Source organism: Wolffia australiana, chromosome 10 (assembly GCF_029677425.1).
Source record: "Wolffia australiana isolate 7733 chromosome 10, ASM2967742v1".
Taxonomy (NCBI): domain Eukaryota; kingdom Viridiplantae; phylum Streptophyta; class Magnoliopsida; order Alismatales; family Araceae; genus Wolffia; species Wolffia australiana.
Window position 1 is genome coordinate 6934392 of NC_135844.1, and position 18395 is coordinate 6952786.

An 18395-nucleotide genomic window follows, 5' to 3' on the forward strand; every position below is an offset into this window, starting at 1 on the left:
AAATCGATGAAATACTGGTGGTGCAGCTCCGATCCTCGTCGAGGGGAGGAGTACTATCTTCACCCACTGCGATGATGCCGAAGCACCAAATTCAATACATGAATTCACGTCACGAAAGAAACTCTCGAAGAGGATTGTAGGAAAATTCAAATCAAATCAAATCTGACGGCGGTGGAAACTTCTCTCGGAATATTGGACAAAGAACACAACGATACCAAAGATTTTAGGCATACCTCGGCACCGTGGTGCGTGAAGAGGCTGCGGGGAATTCTGAGCATGGCAAAGCTGGGCGAATTCGAACGTTGAGTGGCCCACTGGACGAGGACAAGTCTGGGCGTTTCGGGCGTTGAACGGCCCTTGTAGTGAGTTGATGTCATTGTCGCAGATTCAGGCGTAGGCGAATACCCGCGCGCGCGAAGTGCGCACAGGGTGCTTGAAGCGCACGAAGCGCGCGGAGCGCCGACGCGCATGCGGAGAGCGTGGAGGGCATGCAGCGCACCCAGAGCGCCCGGAACGCGCGCGGTTTGAAGCTTCGGACGGCGTTGACGACGACCGACGTTGATGGCACAAGCGTGCGCGGCGCTGGCTGGCAGCCTGGGGTGGCCTGGGCGGCGGCCTTGGGCTGTCTTGGGTGATAGCCTGGGGCGGTCTAGGCGGCAGCCGGGGGCGGCGGCCTAGGGCTGCCTTGGGTGGTAGTCTGGGGCGGCCTGGGGCGGCGGCCTTAGGCTGCCTTGGGCGGCAGCTAGGGACGGCCTAGGGCGGCGGCCTTGGGCAGCCTTGGGTGGTAGCGTGGGGGCGGCCTGGGGTGGCGGTCTTAGCCTGCCCTAGGGTAACCCAGGGAGGGCGATATAGAGAGAGAGAGAGAGAGAGAGAGAGAGAGAGATCGACAGAGAGAGGGAACGAGAGTGAGGGAGAGAATGAAGGGAGGGAAGAGACGAACGGGAGGGTGGTTGGCGACGACGACGATGGTGGCGGCGGCGGCGGTCAGAGCGGAGATGGGATAGGGGAGGCAGGGCAGTCCTCCAAGAAGAGTTAAACAAACTCAATTCCTGAATAATGATTGTCTAACTGTTTCTTGAAACAATGGCCTATACATATAGGCCTTGGAGGAAAGAAAAAATACAACTTAATGACGATAAATTAAAGACGAGAAATTAAAGACGAGGGCGTGCTTTGTGTCACGCCAAGGGGCAGTTGTTGATCTGCCGTTGGCGACGTGTCATGGTGCGCGAAGGAGCGTGCGTGCGTGGAGACGTGCGTAACGCCGGTATGTTGAATTTGTCCGATGACGGTTGCGGCGTGTCCGTGGCGGGGGTGTTGACTTCGGTTGACTATAGCGGTGTGTCTGTAGCAGAGACGTTGACTTTGGTTGACGGTGGTGGCGCGTCCGGTGTCGATGCGTTGGCGTCCACGCCATCAATAACTCCCTTGCGCGGAAGAAAAAAGTCTAAAAAGGGAGACATTTACTCAAGTGTATCCATAAGGGCTACACAAAAAAACTTCATATAAGCTACAAACATAATATAAAACTTGCAACAAGGAACTAGGGACTAAGAAAATATCCATGTTACAATTAACACAAAATAAAATATTTCATAGTCGAGTTGACAGTTCCCATAGGTTAAACAAATAAGTCACTCATAAACTCAAATTTAGGGTTAAAATTAAGTCATTTTAAAATTGAATTTAATCAGTAATATTTATAGACATATTCTCATAAATAATTTAGTTAATTACTAACGACTTTTTGGGTTATAGAGGTCTTGATCTGGATGAACATGAGGATTCCACGTAGCAGAATACTCATAATAGAATCATAACGACATCAACAAAACCATTGGAACAAAGCACATGTGATGGCGAAGCCCTCAACTATCTAGGTTTTTTTTTCTCTAGGATTAGGCTTATTTTTTTCATCTTTTTAGTTAGGGTTTTCCTTGTTTTTTTCTCATGGGCCTATATAACGGACCCTTAGGTTAAGATGTAAACGGATCCATCTTTTTTTTTAAGATACAACTTTTTGGAAAGAAAAAAAAGGTCGGGAGAGACCTTGAAGAGGCGGCTCCGCCGCTGCCGGCCTCCTTCCGGCGGAGCGCACACGCCCAGCCCGCAACCGCGCCCGTGCCGCTACCGCGCTGTGTTTCACCGCGCAACACCGGTGCGATCGCGCCCTGAAGCCGCGCCTCCTTGCGCGCCTTGAAGCCATGCCTCTGCGGGGGGGCCCCTAAAGCCGGGCCGCCCGCGCGTGCTTGTCCTGCACCACCGCGCGCCCGATCCGCGCCAACGCGTCGCCTAGCCGCGCCGCGCTGTGCCGCGCCGCCGCGCCCATGCCGCCGACGCACCCCACTACCGCGCCGCACCGCCCGTCGTGTTGCGCCCTAAAATCGCATCGGCACGCGCCCTAGAAGCCATCCTGCGCACCCCGAGCCGCGCCGCCCGCCATGTCGCGCCCGCCGCGCGCCGCCGCATCGCCTCGCGGCTCCACCCACCACGCCGCGCGCCGCGCTGCGCTCGCGCCAGAGTTACGCCGCCACCGCGCACAAGCCCGCGCCGCCGCCGTGCGCCGACCCGCGCTGCCGTCACGCCTCGCCCGCGTCGCTGCGCACCCAACGCCGAGCCACCGCACTGCCGCTAGGCCATCCGCTGCAGCCGCCTGAGCCATCAGACAGTCGCGCCACACTCGGTCGCGGCTCAGCCGCACTCGGCCGAGTCCGCCCCGTCCGGTCCGGTCCAACCGGATCTGGGCGGCCCACCCGTCTGGTCTAGTGGGTTGACCCGCCGCCGTATTGTTCGCCGTCGCCTCGTCATCCGGCCGGCAGATCTGCTCGCCCACCAGTCGTCAGCCTACCAACGCCTCGACGACTGTCTCGTTGGGCGTAGGCCCTGTGGAGATTGCGACACCCCGACCACATCGGATTGAGGATCCGCGCAGGACTTATCTTTCTGGGACACCCCACTGAGAGCGGGACATACAGTCCGAGGAGATCGTCCCAGAGAAGGACGGACGGATCATGACCCCCGCCGCAGGATGTCCGCCGACGATGTCCTGCATCAATATGTGCACGGATCACATACATGATTCCTTTGATCCTCGAATGAGTCGTGTGGTGCTGCTCATGTGTGCAGCCTTTAGAAGTATCCATGTGGTCCTCGACATGTTGCATGTCCTCCTTCACATTGACAAGCTCCGTTCAACCTCCAACGTCGTTATTACGTCGTCATAATCACATCAAGAATGGAGAGGAGCCATGTGGAGATGGGGAAGAAGAGTAAGGCCCTTGAACAATTTGGGTCTAACTGAATTTCGTTCACGCCCTTCCCTTATTTATACCAAGTGAGTATTTTCCTTAAACCCCCCCCCAACTTAAGTATATCTTCCGACATCCAACGACCATTTGTGTGTGACCCTTTAGGCCCATGTATTAGTCTAGTTAATGACTCCATCATCTAAATAACCTTTTATTGGCCTTCTAAATTAATTATGTCATCATATAGGTTAATTAATGTCAAATCAATTTAATCCAATATATAGGTTGAGTCTCCGACACTTGGGTTGGCAAGCTACAACTCATGCTCTACATGATTCAAAGGAATGCGTATCAACTTACTCATGGAACCTCTTCGTCATCAGTTATCGTTAGGGTATAGTCTCTCATCGACTTGATTCACCTAGGACGACTTAGGGTATGGTCAACTGTCAAACCCTAATCGGTCATCTGAGTTAGTACTAATACATTTGGAAATCATCCAACTCTTCTCTAATATTTCACTACCATCGCCTCTTCATCTTTGAATTGTCAATCTTCTTCGTGAACTTCTTCATGCACCCAAGCTAAGACTATTTAGAATCCTATGATTAGATACTCGTATATCATAGCCAAAGTACAATTGCCTATCCACAAGACATCTTTGGTATCTCAAGTCTAAGGACGACTTACACAACCATGATGCGAATGAACATGATTGACATATCAGTATAATACTCTTCAGGAATTCGTATGGATCAATTCAATGAACTCTTTCCACTAAAGAGCACCCACTATCTATACTTAGTGTCTTCACCCTAATGGCTAAGAGAATAACCATACTTGTCATATGAGTGAGGCTAGATAGTGCTATTCTATCTGAATTCGTCGATGGCTGATAACACCCTAAATTTAGTCTTTATTTCAAGCAATTTTTATAATTTTATACATTTAACAAGATTAAAAAGGGTTTGTTATCATATATTTACATGAAAATAATGTTTTCAAGTGATTCCTGATTTTCCCCTAAATTTGTGTTAATTTTATGAATTTTAAGGGATTTATTTGAGCTTGAAATAATTATTTTTAAATAAAAATTGCAAGGTTAATATTTAATTTAAAGATTTATTAGTATGGGGATGAATTATTGAATTTTCTAGAATTTTTAGGATGTTATAGGATTTGTCTAAGATTTATTTGAGGAAGAAATGCATTTTTTATTAAGAAAAGGATATATTTATAAGGCAAAAATGAGTATTAAGGTTATTTTCAAACTTTGAGGGGCTTTTTGTAAATTTCACTTGCAGTTATGCCCTCAAAAACAGCTCTCGTTGTTTATGCAGGCGTAAAGCAATTATTTAAACAATTACAGGGTTTTATTGCAATTACTTAGTATTTTTTAATGGTTTTTATGAGAAATCAGAGGAGAAAGAGTGCGCAAGGGGCATATACACATATACACAATTCCAGCACTAAAGAGGTTTTTGGGCAATCGACGTGGCCTCATCGTGGCCGTCGGATGAGAATCTGACGGTGGTTGATGAGGATCAGCATCGAGAGGTAAGTTCACCGCCTACACGGCATGTACAACGCGCACGCACCGGCGGTGACGTGTCTTTTGTGGATTCGTCCGCGCTGTGAGAAACGAATTACTAGATGTGTTTCTATTTGTACAACATTGATTTATCTTAATAGTTTTTCTTTGATTTTATTTTTGACGGGGGGGTATGTGGCTGTCACAGAATCAACCCGCCATTTGAAGTTCAAACGTCATCAGCCAAAGAAAAGTCGACACATCATTGCATGTTTTAAGATAAAATAATTAAATAAATGGATTTAAATTCAATGGTTAAAATTGGTTTAAATTCATTTATTAATAACTTTTGATCCTGAAGTCCGATTGAGATGATTTTTTTATGGATTTTCTCATCTTGATCCCCTCTTTCTATTTGTATTTTGGATCATTCAGATCAGGCCTACATTGATGGACAAAAATTAATTACTAATGAGGGTTAAAATGATAATTTTTACCATTTAACCTAAGTATATAAGCCAAATTTCGAGAGGAGGGGGTCATTCTTGATGGTTCTCTATCACAACTACAAGACAGAGAGGAGCTCTAGCTTGGATCAACTTGTTTGGTACTTTTTACTTCATTGTATTTGAATTTTTTGGTGTATTTTGGATGTTGTTAGTTGAATCTCTTGATCGTTCTTCTTGGTTTCTGTCTGAACTTCTAAATCGCTTGGTTTGAACGGCATGTACAAGCCCGGACTAGGATTGAGAGGAGTAATTGAGAGATTTACCTAGCTATTCAAGTGCATTTCAAGAAAACTATTTAAAAAAACATAAAAAGGGTTAATTTTCTAGGAGATTGAATTCCCCATTCCATTATTCAATAGATTAGTTGTTCCTGAATTATCAAATCTACATAATCAACCTAAACAAATCTAAATCTTCTTCTTAATCCCTCTAATTGAACTCTTTGATCATTTCAATTGGATCAATTAATTCAAATTAGAGCCCCATTTCTTCTACTCATCTCATCTCTTCTACCTCCCTCTCTAAATTTTTCCTCTAACTAGGGTAATTTGATATCTGTTGAAGATTAAATTAACCCCAATTAGGTTCAATTTATTCAAGAAGAACATCAATTGGATTCCTTACTAGCTTCCCTTGGACGACACTCGTACTTATCACTACACATCTTAAATAGGATTTTTATAAATTTTATTCTATAAGCTAAAATTGACAACGACAAGGGATTAAAATTTAATAAAATTTACCCCTATTTTTGGCTTATGAATGGCCTTCTTGAGTATTCTTCGAATAAGAATATTTTGAACACATGCTTAAAGACTCCGTATTACAAACACATGATTTCCATATTACAATCTCATCATAATTCACTTAGTCTAATCATGTATTCATGGACTTAATTATAAGCATCACATGTGCACTATAATGAATTATATTCTATTAATGAACATGGAACGAGATGTGGAATGTGTGATTGTCTTGCCGGCCATATATATTTCCATCACGAGTAAGGGTCATCTCTACATGGATGTTAGGGAAGGAACTCTCTCGATCAGGGTGAAGTTGATAAGATGAGAAGAGTTAGTGAATGGGTAAAAATAGTGATTAAGATAAATATAAGAGGAATTTAAGAAGATGTACAAGTAATAGCATTAGTAGTGGTAGTTGGGTAGGATGAGATGATTGAGGGAGACGTGGATGGTGGGATGAGATGAGATGGGAGTGAAGAATAAGAAGAATCCATGTTGGGTTTATGAATTAGGGTTTATAATGTTGGAGTATGGGAAGTCAAGACTGCATCGTGACTACGGTGGTGGTAGTGACGTGGATAGTGGGGGATGTAGTGATGGAGGTAGTGATATGTGTTTGCTTAAACGGGAAGAAGAGAGGTAGTTGGCAAGATCATAATGGTCTAGGGGACATGTAAAAGGAATGATATATGAGGATGGATAGAGAAGATGACGGGCGAGGATGGAGATGGATGAGTGATAGTGATGGAGGAAGATGATGGATAATGAAGATTAATAAACTACCTACGTGTGTTAGAGAATACTCAATGTAAGGCAAGAGTTACCTTGGATCTCTATATTCCATCATGATCAATACATCTCCATAGTGCAGATCAATCACCCCACTTCTCTGTTGAACCTCTCCAAGCACTAGAAACACCAAGAAACCCTTGATGGAACTTAAAAAGTTCACTTTCTTTCAATCTGCCTCTCTAGGAGGAAATGAGCTTAATGATGTTTTGTACAAAGATCGAGTGCTCAATTTATAGATCCAACATGGACAGAAAGAGGACATAAAGACGAAGCTACCATTAAATTTCAGCTCAATCTGAGTTATGGATCGTCGGATATCAAGCATGGAAGTTGGTCGATTCCTACCCATTGATTTAATCTAAAAATTTATTTGTCCTCGTCCTCGTCAGTGCTAACACATCATTCAGTTAGGGTTTTGTCTTGTCATGGCACTTAATGTGATGATTGGTTGAGATTCTTCCTTGTCATCCATGATCGATGCCTCTCGTTGCGCAACGTGTCACCTTGGGGAAAATCCAAAATAGTAATAACAGTTTATATTATTTAAATAGACAATTAAATAGCTAGTTCATAGTAGAGATGATGGCATGTCAGCGGCTAAACGCGGCTTTTAAATCGTGATCAGTCACCGTTGACGAATCAAACTCCTACATGTGGCTTCGCAAAAATAAGACTTAAAATATGTTCTAAAATTCATATTACATAAAATAAAGGCCCAAAAAATATAAATAAATATGCATTTCCACTCTGAAAATTTATATCTTTACAAACTTAATGTCGAAAAATTCCAGAAAAATTATATTCCGATCCAAAAAATTATATTCTTTCAAATTTGATATTAGAAAAACCCCCAAAAATACGTAAAATTGCAGAAAATTCAGGAAACCATTCTAAAAACAAATTTAATCATTTTATGCTTGATAACATGTACATATAACTAATTTAATTCAAATAAACATGTAAATATGTTAGATTAAGCAACTAAAAATGCATGTCATCAACCACAAAAATTGTGTCCAATAATTCCTAAAGTCATTTGGATGCTATAGAAAATATTCCTTTGACAAGAGTCAAACATGACTGACATTATGGCCAAAATAAATAAAAACTATTCAATATTGTGGAAAATGGAATAATTATTTCACTTATTTTTCAGGAATAAAATTTAGAGGCGATACCGATAAGTTATAAGACTCTTGAACATACATTTTTTTCTTGAATTTTTTTTGGTCAGATTATGAGAGAGCATTAACTACGTAGTGAATTAAACAAATCCATTGTTTTACTTAGTATGTCAATTATAGACTTTTCCTCTTTAGAGAAAAAATGATTAGTGATATCTACATAGGTAATGATTTATTTATTTGTGCAACAAACTTGAGATTGTTGGGTTCGGTGCCTTGGTTCGTCCATGGAAAATATATTTCCATGGATTTGGAAGCGTTTTGATTGATTCACAATCAATCTTTAAAACAAAACATTGAAAGTACCTTTTGGGGAATTCGTTCCACCCTTGACTTTGTCGCTTCGAGATCGTTCTGAAGCCATTTACGCGTCCGGCCTCTAGAAGTATACATGCAATCACTCGGCGCTTGGATCTCCACGTCTTCTTCTTTAACTCTTCTTGAAAATCTTGAAGATCCCCTCACCATGAAGACACTCTTCCTTGGATGAGTGGAGAAGAGAGTGGAAAGAGGGAGGGGCCCTAAAATCAGGCTTGCATGGGTGCTTAAAATGAGACCCCTTTCCCTCTTTATATTTCACTTAAGGTTTTTCTCAAAAACCATACAAAATAAAATATATTCACCAATGCCCTTATGACCTTGTGTGTGTGACCCTCTAGGCCCATGTATCATTCTTGTTAATAACTTTAATGGCCCAAGAACATTTATTGACCAACTTTATTAATTAACTATATCAATATAAAGATTAATTGAATAAGGAACAATTTAACCCAATCGATAGGTTAAGTTTCCAGCCCGTGGGGTGCCAAGCTACACCTCGTGCTCTAGAAGATACCAAGTAGTCTTGAACTCTCTCATGGAACCTTTACTGTCATCGGTTACTATATACGTATAATCCATCATCTGAGCGAGACTCTCGAACGACTGTGGGTATCGTTTATCGTCAAACCCTAATACGTCATTCGTTTAGTACTAATGTGTAACAGGGATCATTGGATAACGCCTTCTCCAATATCCTCACTACCCTGGCCAAGGATTTTTCTGCATCTTCTTCCTCGAGTCAATCTCCTCTTATACCAAGGGCAGATGATCCCATCTTGACCACTCAATCGTCTCCGCAAGCTTCTTACTACATAAAATCTATAACTTACTTGAATCCCATTGTTAGAGGCTTGTAAGTCATAGTCAAAACATAGTCATCTACTCAAGAGATATCCTTGGTGTCTCTGGTCAGTGGATCACTTATACAACCGTGACTTGAATCAACTTGATTGACGTTGAGGTATAATACCATTCAGGGATTCGTACGGATCAATTCAGTGAACTCTTTCTCCAAAGAGCACCCACTATATGTCCTTAATGTCGCCACAATAATAGCCATGATCAGCTATACTTATCGTATAAGTAGGATCAGCTAGTGCTATTCTATCCGGATAATTCAATGTTCGTCTTGACTATCCATCGAATAGGAATATTTAGAATACATGTTTAAAGACTAGTGATCATTGTATTATGATCTCATCATAATTTACTATGTCATTGCATGTATTCATGGACTTCATTATAAATATCACACAGAATAATAATAAATGTAAATATTTTATTCAGTGAACTTAGATAAACATGGTAGTGTGATTGGCTTGACTGCCACGTAATATCCATCAGAGATTACACAAGAAACTGACCATAAATATTTATCTGATCCACAATTGTTGCTTTGTTAAATTTTATTTACTGTAAATTAGATGATAAACATAGTTTCTAAGTATTTTTTAACACTTTTTAGTAATAAAATTTTATGAAATAACTGTAAGAGCTCTAGATTTGATTGTTGGCTCGTCCTTGCAAACTTGTATGCTTTTAAGCTGCATTATAGTTCTTAAAGTTTAAATATGGTTTAATGATGGATGCAAAAATGTTAAACTTTCATTATGTTAAAAGGATTAAGCAGATTTTTTATACTTCTGAAAAATATTGTTTGAACTTGACAATCCAAAGATAAATCCAAACATACTACGTCGACTCAAAATGTTAGTTTGATGTGAAACTGAACAATCAATCAATTTAGGGAAAAATAAATTCAAATGTATATACATTAAAATGAATTGTATGCACGTCTTATTTTTCAATGTGCAGTTCTGAAACTATATATCTTACAAATGACTACCTAGGTGTGAATTTGGAATATAATAATTAGAGAACATTCCGTTAGCATTTATGGTTTCAAATGTTGGAAAATAAATTTATGGCTGGAAATTTTCCTGATTTAAAAATTCATAAAAATAGAACACTAAAATATAAATTCACATGCACCGAATTATTCAAATATCTAGGTGCCGGAAAAAATAATATATTAGAGGCATATGAGATAGTGTGGGGTTTAAGGCTCGTGCATTCATAGTTCGAGTATGATTTATGCAACAATATGTTATATTAAAATCCAAATTAAAATTTATAAAATTGAATAATTCTATAAAAAACAGATATCCCTGTATCACCGAGTCCAAGGTCATCCCAGATATTTTTGGCTTTAAATATTTATTTATTATATATATTTTTTGGGGGAAAAATCTGCAAGTGAAGTGGGAAAATGAGAGAATTGAAAACATTAAGTTAAATGTCTTTTAATTTACAAAAATCTTGAAACATCATAAAAACAACAAATATAACATAAGGGATGCATCTGAAAAATTGAGTTTTTTAATGTGGAATTAAAATAAAATGATGTTGAGTGACGTAGGAACTAAAATTATCCTAGTTGAATATCATAATTTAATAGATCAACAATATATGTAACTGCTTCCCACCAATTATTCTCTACAGTTGAGCCCATAATTCAAGCATGATTTTTGCTTGCACTATCAATTGTGTGCAATTTCATTCAAAATAAAGTTATGTATCAATGTTTGAATATATGTTTCACAACGTACACAAGTAGTATATTTAAGAAAGATAAATAAATGGAGAGGAATAATCATATAAGTAAATAAAAAACTATTCGATGTGGCTCAGATCACTCACGTATTTGATGGCTCATCATTAACATGACTCTCTAACATCACACTGTATACCACCCATTACAAAAACGTGGGTTGAGTTAGTCTAGGCTGATTCAACCGGCAGATCATGCTTTGGCTGGGCTTGTAACTACTTGACCTTCTTGCTCTGAACCATTAGTCCCCCATTTTTCTTCCATTTTTTTCACTAGTGCTAGAAATGGAAAACTATGCTTTGTTATGTTATTTTACTAATAAATTGTTTAAATATTTCAATAAAATATTATTCTTCTTTGAAATAATGTGATTATATAAAAAAATTCCATTCCAAATAGCGAGTCTCTCAGGCCTCTAACATAAAAAAGTAATTTCATTGAAATCATTAAAAAGTATTATTATTTATTATGAGATTAAAGTTAAACTTAATCAAAACATTACCATTATAATTATTTGTATTTTTTGGAATAATTTTTGTTATCTTTTCATTGAAGGGATATATTAAAAACATACGTTCACATTAAAACACAATATGTAATTTTAAATATTTTTTTAAAGGCTTTATAATATTCTCATTTTTCCTAATGTTTATTACATGAATTTTAGCATAAAATAGTTTTAGGTATTTTTACACAGAATCATGAAGAGTGTGATTAGTTATAATAGAAATATTCAATAATACTTAATTGCTTAATTTAGCGTGTAAAATGAAGAAAATATAAGGCAATATCTTTTCTGAGTAGTGAATATGAGAAATACGATAATAAAATAAGGACTGGGATAATTCATAAGAAGATAGGATAAACTTTGCAGTTTATAAATTAACCCTGGATGAGAAATATATTAGTTAAGGTTAAAATATACTTGGACAGGATTTAAATTGAAGTCTCCAAGTGGTCATTTCCTACTCCTAAAAAAATGTTTTTAAATGGAGATAATCATCTGTGTTAAACACGGTTATCTGATTATCTGAACTTACATCCTTATGATAGAGAATTTTAGCAAAATAGGAAATATTTGAATTTTAGCAAATCTAGGTCCACTTAATGGATAAAATACAAATAACTGGGGAGGAAGAACAAGTGATACTCTCCAACTTCCAAAATAATGTTGGAGAAATTAAAGTTTATCTTATACGACATAAGTAAACAACATTCATAGATTTTAAGCCAAGACATCAAGCGAATAAATTTGTGAATATTCCCTCAATTTTTAGTTGTGAAACAATTTCAAGACCATCAGATCCACACTTCAAAACTTGATCCACAATTATTTATTAGTTTCCATGAAGAGATACGATCAACTCACCTTTTGCTGGCTATTATATCACATATCATAGTATCTTTGCAGCTCTGTATTTTTTGTAGATTTTTTCCTGCATGATGATTATATAATTTGAAAATTTTTGTGTCATCCAATACATATAACATCTGGTGCATCAAACATAATGTCATTATTCCATTGAACAAATTCATAAAAACAAAATACAAGGTGCAATCTATAGATTCCATTCTTTTCTTAAAATTTTAAAATTGAAATAAATTAATATACTAATAAAATGATTTTATTAAAAATCTTAAAAATCATGCAATTGTGTATTGTATTATATATTAAATGGAAACATTTAAAATTTCATTTGATCATTGTTCACTGATCGGAATTGACTAACTAGGTCTGGTTATGACATGTCATATTCAAGGTGTAAAAATTATATGAAAATGAAAAGAAGTACCGACACAAAATAATGGTTTTCTGCTTCCGAGATCTATTTCTGCCTTCATTGTATTGTTTTTCATATTCTTGCGTATCAACAGATGCCTACAAGAGTAAATTTGATCCATTCAAGTAAAAAGGTGTGTCAACTCTATACTGATATCTTAAAAGATATTCAATTATAAAAATTATCTTAAATATGGGGTGAAATAAGCAAGGGCTGACCCTGGGTATAAATTTACTGAAGATAAAACTTCATTAAGTGACATTAAATTCCTGATAAGTTGGCCATGTAAGAAGTTAACCAAATAAGAGGAAGATAATATTGGAAAATACTTCACCAAGAAATCCAAGTGCAAGAAAAATAATACTGATGCAATATATTAATACTTAAGTTATACATCTTCAACTATTAAAAATCTCAATTATAGGAAAGGATAATTCTGAGAATAAATTTGTTGAAGAAAAAGCTTCATTTAGTGACACAAAAATCATGATACATTGTTCATTTAAGAAATCAAACTGAAACATGGCAAATAGAATATTGCAGAAAAAACTCATCAAGAATACCACATGTAGGAAAATAATACTGATGAAATATATTAATACCAATAAAATACTATTTTCACTGCGTAAAACCCTTATCAATGTCCTACCCATGGTTACATAGAAGGTTGGCCTTTTAAAAAACTTAGTAATATATGAAATTGAAAAAGAGTTGAACTTCTTAAGTAATATATGAAACAAATCAACACTAGGTGGGATCCTAAAAAAATAAAAAAATACTTGATGGTTATCCAATGTTATCACTAGGATCTCCATCATTTTGAATCAAGATTCAGACCAAGTCAACAAGATCTCGTTTTCTATCAATTAGTTAAGTTTTCAAAAGTTTGATTGTATATAAATTTATTATCCCTTTCAAATTACTTAATTATTTGATAAGTACATATATTTAATTCATATCAAGTTTTTAAAAATTAAAAAAACCATAAATGTTGCATTCAAGTCGGACTCAATGTCAAGAGATTGAGTGGCACACATAGACATTAGCTTGTGTTTAGGTTCTTGAAGAAATGGCTGGCCTTTGTCATTTACCCTGATTTAAATTTGATGCAGACCTATGTTTGTGTTTTCTGTGTTATTTTGATGAGTTTGTTAGCAACTTTAAGGTGGACCATCATTTGATATTCTCTAGAAACCTGATTAGAATGTGCAGGAAAATTAACACTAAGGATTAGACTATAATTTTTTACTCCATCCGTACAGTAAAAGATAATAAAAAATATACATGAATAATTTTTATTATTTCTCCTTCTCACCCATCCATTATCATCCTCTAGAATACCCACAAGATAAAATGTGACAAATAATTGAATAGTAAACAGAATGTAATAAATGAATATTTTTAGTAGTTCAGTTTTAAATCCCAAGTAGAAGTTATTGTCATAATATTGCATTTTGTCTCAGAAAACCTATAATTGTGTTGGCTTGGGCAATTTCATGCACAGCTGAAGACCATCTGTGAGCATTTGTAGAGCATAGTTCAACCACATCTGGGGTCTAAATGCTTCCTCGTATTTGTACTAAAAAAATTAATTAGTGAGTGATTATACCAGTTTAAAAGATTATCTCATTATTTAGAATGCTGTGTAGTAATGATTTCTGGGTTTCGGATCAAGGCCTGTATCATTTTTTGCCATTTGAACCCTAACAGTTCAATTAACGGTATATATTATAACTCTACCGATGAATAAGTTATATATCAGATGATCTCCTTATTCCTACTACCATTTCAATACCGCGTCACTTGATATTGTCATCCATGAATGTATACTGATGTCCTTAAATCCCCTTGAACTCCTCATTTTGATATAGAAATTTAATAAATCCATTATAATGTATCTTTCATCTAGGTAAGAATTTATCTAATTTTTGGGAAATATCAAAAGCACATAAAACAATAAAAGATTAGGGAAATAAATGCTTCTCAAGTTCATGAGAATTCATTCAGATATTGTTCGTGGACGCAAACTTCCACAAACTGAGATGAAATTTTGAGAAATCATAATGTATCAATTGACTATTGGAAAATAATCTAATCATCGACTTATTTCAGTCGAGACAAGTTGATTTTGTTTTTGTTAACTGTCAAACTGATTTATTCATAGATCAATACCCCATTTTCTAACGATCAGATGGGATTTCTCATAAATACCATCACATGATGATTAGACAGACATCCACTAAAGTCGCATTAAATATCTTCCCTTCATCCAGAAAAAAATGGACATACTTGTTTATGATTATGGTGAGAGATCACATCGGATTGATTAACATAAACACAGAAGCCGTTTGTGTTTTCTCAAGTCCAAGTTTTTATCATAATTTTCCTTTATTATGCATCGTGTTCCTCATCATATGTATAAATATTCCACATATTAAATCCGTTCGGCATTTAGTAGATAATGAGTGGCACATCACCTCAAAATCTAGCCCAGTTTTTTTTTCTTAAATTCATTTTAATATTCCTTGTATGTTCCAAGTGTTCGCATATTTATCTCATATTGATCGAAAGTTATAAAGTTGGTTTTATAAAGTATGGAGTTTCCTTCTCTGGACCAAATAATTTATGCTTGAATGGAATATGATTTTCCTTTCCATGTAATACGAAAATGGACACAAATTAAGATACAGAAATACCAGTAAGTGTGATAACTGTTCCTTGTCAGTCACATTTGCCCATCCTCATAATCAGGGAAAGTGATGCACTTGAAAACTTTACAACTTGGGCACAGCACATATCCCACCTGAAAAAAGGAGAAAGTTTGAGATTTGTTCAAGTAACCATAAACAGCCATCAATTCAGAGGGTAAGTATAGCTTACGGCTTTACAAGAAGGACATCGCCGGTAGATCCGATTTGTTTCAGATTTCACGTTGATCTTCTGTCCTTTACAAAAATCACAAAGCAACCAGCCATTGCCCTTGCAGCCATCACACAGAATTACCGCGTTCTTGTCTCGACAAAACATAAATTTCAGTTTACGACTTTGACAATCTGTCTATATTTCTACCTATCAATCAATTTATCTATCTATCGGTCCATCTGTAGATAGATCAATCTATTCGTGTATTCCTCTATCTTTCCCCATATCAATCTATCCATGCATCCATATATGAACCTATCAATTTATCTGTTCGATCTTTCCCATATCCATTTATCCATCCATCCATCCATCCTTATATGAATCAATCAATTTATCTGTTCTATCTTTCCCCAAATTTACTTATCTATCTATCCATCCATCCATCTATGAATCTCTCAATTTATCTGTTTTATCTTTCCCCATAACTATTTATCTATCTATCTATCTAAATATCAATCTCGAAATTTATCTGTTCTATCTTTTCCCATATCTATTTATCTACCCATCCATCCATATGTCAATCTAGAAATTTCTATGTTCTATCTTTCTCCATATCTATTTATCTATCTATCTATCCATCCATCCATCCATATATCAATCTAGAAATTTATCTGTTATATCTTTCCCCATATCTATTTATCTAAGCACTGCGCAGATAACTAGATGGGAACTTTTGTACCAACTTTATTTGAATATTGGCTCGACATCATCGGCAGGATGATCTATCTCTATTTATCTATAATCTTTGCAAGTATATATTTATCCCTATATACAAGTCTATCAATTTCTACATTTACCAACAAAATATCTATCCATAAATCTACCTTTCTATAAATCTATATATTTATCAAATGTATCTATCAATCTTCCTATCCACCCATCAATCTCTACATAAAACTATGACGGACGTTTTTTGCGTTTGATTACAGAATTAGGGTCCACGAGATTTCTGAATAATCCGTGAAAATCAAAGGATCGGGCGATTTCCAGACGAAAACCCAGATCGAAAATTTCTCGGAGCTGATTAAATATGAAAAAGTTAAGGACGAATCATTAAGATCACTGACCTCTCGCCAAGAATCTTCCCCAACGTTCTCCCCATCTTCATCGCTAGGACGAGCCTCGAACTGCTGCCGCAAAGGGGCAGACCCGCCGGCCCGCAAGCCCAAATTGCTTCTTCGCCCGGGCATTCCCAAATTCCATCGCTGCGGCGAAGGAGAAGGAGGAGAGAGTAGCCGATTGAGAGCGGAGACGGCCGCCGGGGATGAAGAAGAAGCCGCCATGGCAGGTTGGAGAAGGCTGTCGAGGCAGAGATGGATCTCCCGCCATTGATTCTCTACCCATTGCCATGGATAAAGAAGAAGAGTAAGAGGGCGGGAAAAAAAGATTAAAAAGATGGTTTTTTTTTTGTTACTGGCCCAACAGCTTAATGTTTGAATCCTATCTATGTTGAAACTTATATTTAATCCTATTGAATCTATCCTCTAGCGAGTATAAGGGTTATGTGTTCAATTATTACTAGCTACTATTTATTAATAGCTACTCTAGACATGGTTGTTCGGTTCGTGCGAATGTGTGTGAATTGTGCGAATTGTGCGAATTGTGCGAATTTTTTAAAAAGTTTTTTAAAAAACCACACTCGATTCTTCCCTCTCTTAGACTCTCAGTCTCTCGTCGCCAACACGATTATGGCGGGTGCCCGAGGTTGCGGGTGAAGCTTGCCCCGCCTCGGATTCATCAAACTTTCAATCCCTCCTCGAAGATTTCTTCTCCTTCATCTGAGGTTTGATCGAGCATTTCCAGATCTGCCATTTGAGTTCTCGCCGGAGAGTTTCTGTTTTCGATCTGTTTTCATATTTTCTTCCATCTGTTTCAGGATGGACTCCACCAAGATTTCCAAATCTCTGAGCTCGCTGCTCGTGAGTCCTCTGATTGTTGACGTTCTCGCTTCTTGTTCTTGCTTAACTTTGTGTTTCTTCTCTGCGGAAACATCAGGGCTTCCTCGTTCGACCTGCCAAGGAAATCAAGAGCTCATCTTGTGGCTTCATGGTTGGGAGTGTTTCGAGCTTCTCGAAGTTGTGTTCTCCTAGAGCAAATGTTGCGATGGGGAACCGGAAGGTCAAACCCAGAGGCGGAGCTCTTGGCGCGACTTGCAGGGAAGAGAAGATTCTTGTGGCGAACAGAGGAGAAATTGCGGTGAGAGTTATCTGAACTGCTCACGAGATGGGTATACCTAGTGGTCGCCCAACCGGTATCCGTCCGTCATACGGTATCGGACAACCGATATCCGATATCCGTGAAAAAATGGGACGATGCCGGATATCGGATATCGGATGATATCCGTCTCTAAGGGTTAGACGGATATCGGTACCGGATACCGTAGGTAGAGGGACGCGACGGATACCGGATATCCGGACATCGGTTTTCGATATCCGGATATCAGAAACCGATATCCTCTTATTTTTTTCCCATTCCATCGCAATCCCATATGGGAAATTTCTGAATTCTTGTGAGGTTTAAATTTGACTCGACCGTTATCATTTAAATCCCCTAGCGCGCGCCCATAGATGCTACGTCTTGAATAATTTAGATATGTCCCTATTATTTTCAAATGTCAAAATTGCAACATACGTGTGCGCCACAATTAATGTTTTAACAAAATTAATATAATGTAATTTTAAGAAAATACAAGTGCATAATATAATTAATACTTTTAATAGATAATAGAAATAGTTAGTAAGAGGAATAAT

At 37.7% G+C, this 18395-nt stretch overlaps 1 protein-coding gene and 1 long non-coding RNA gene across 2 annotated transcripts; one reads left to right on the forward strand and one right to left on the reverse strand.

The window, feature by feature from the left end:
• Positions 1 to 15345: 15345 nt before the first annotated feature.
• On the reverse strand, positions 15346 to 16995 carry LOC144708885 (chaperone protein dnaJ-like protein). The gene is made up of 3 exons (XM_078582334.1): positions 16713 to 16995; positions 15604 to 15732; positions 15346 to 15526 (listed from the first exon to the last, which is right to left on the reverse strand). The coding sequence occupies exons 1-3, from the start codon at positions 16926 to 16928 to the stop codon at positions 15449 to 15451; spliced, it is 423 nt and encodes a 140-aa protein (XP_078438460.1). The 5' UTR covers positions 16929 to 16995; the 3' UTR covers positions 15346 to 15448.
• Positions 16996 to 17219: 224 nt separating this feature from the next.
• On the forward strand, positions 17220 to 18154 carry LOC144708838 (uncharacterized). The gene is made up of 3 exons (XR_013582864.1): positions 17220 to 17428; positions 17522 to 17564; positions 17641 to 18154. It is a non-coding gene; the product is annotated as an uncharacterized LOC144708838 (long non-coding RNA).
• The last annotated feature ends 241 nt before the right edge of the window (positions 18155 to 18395 follow it).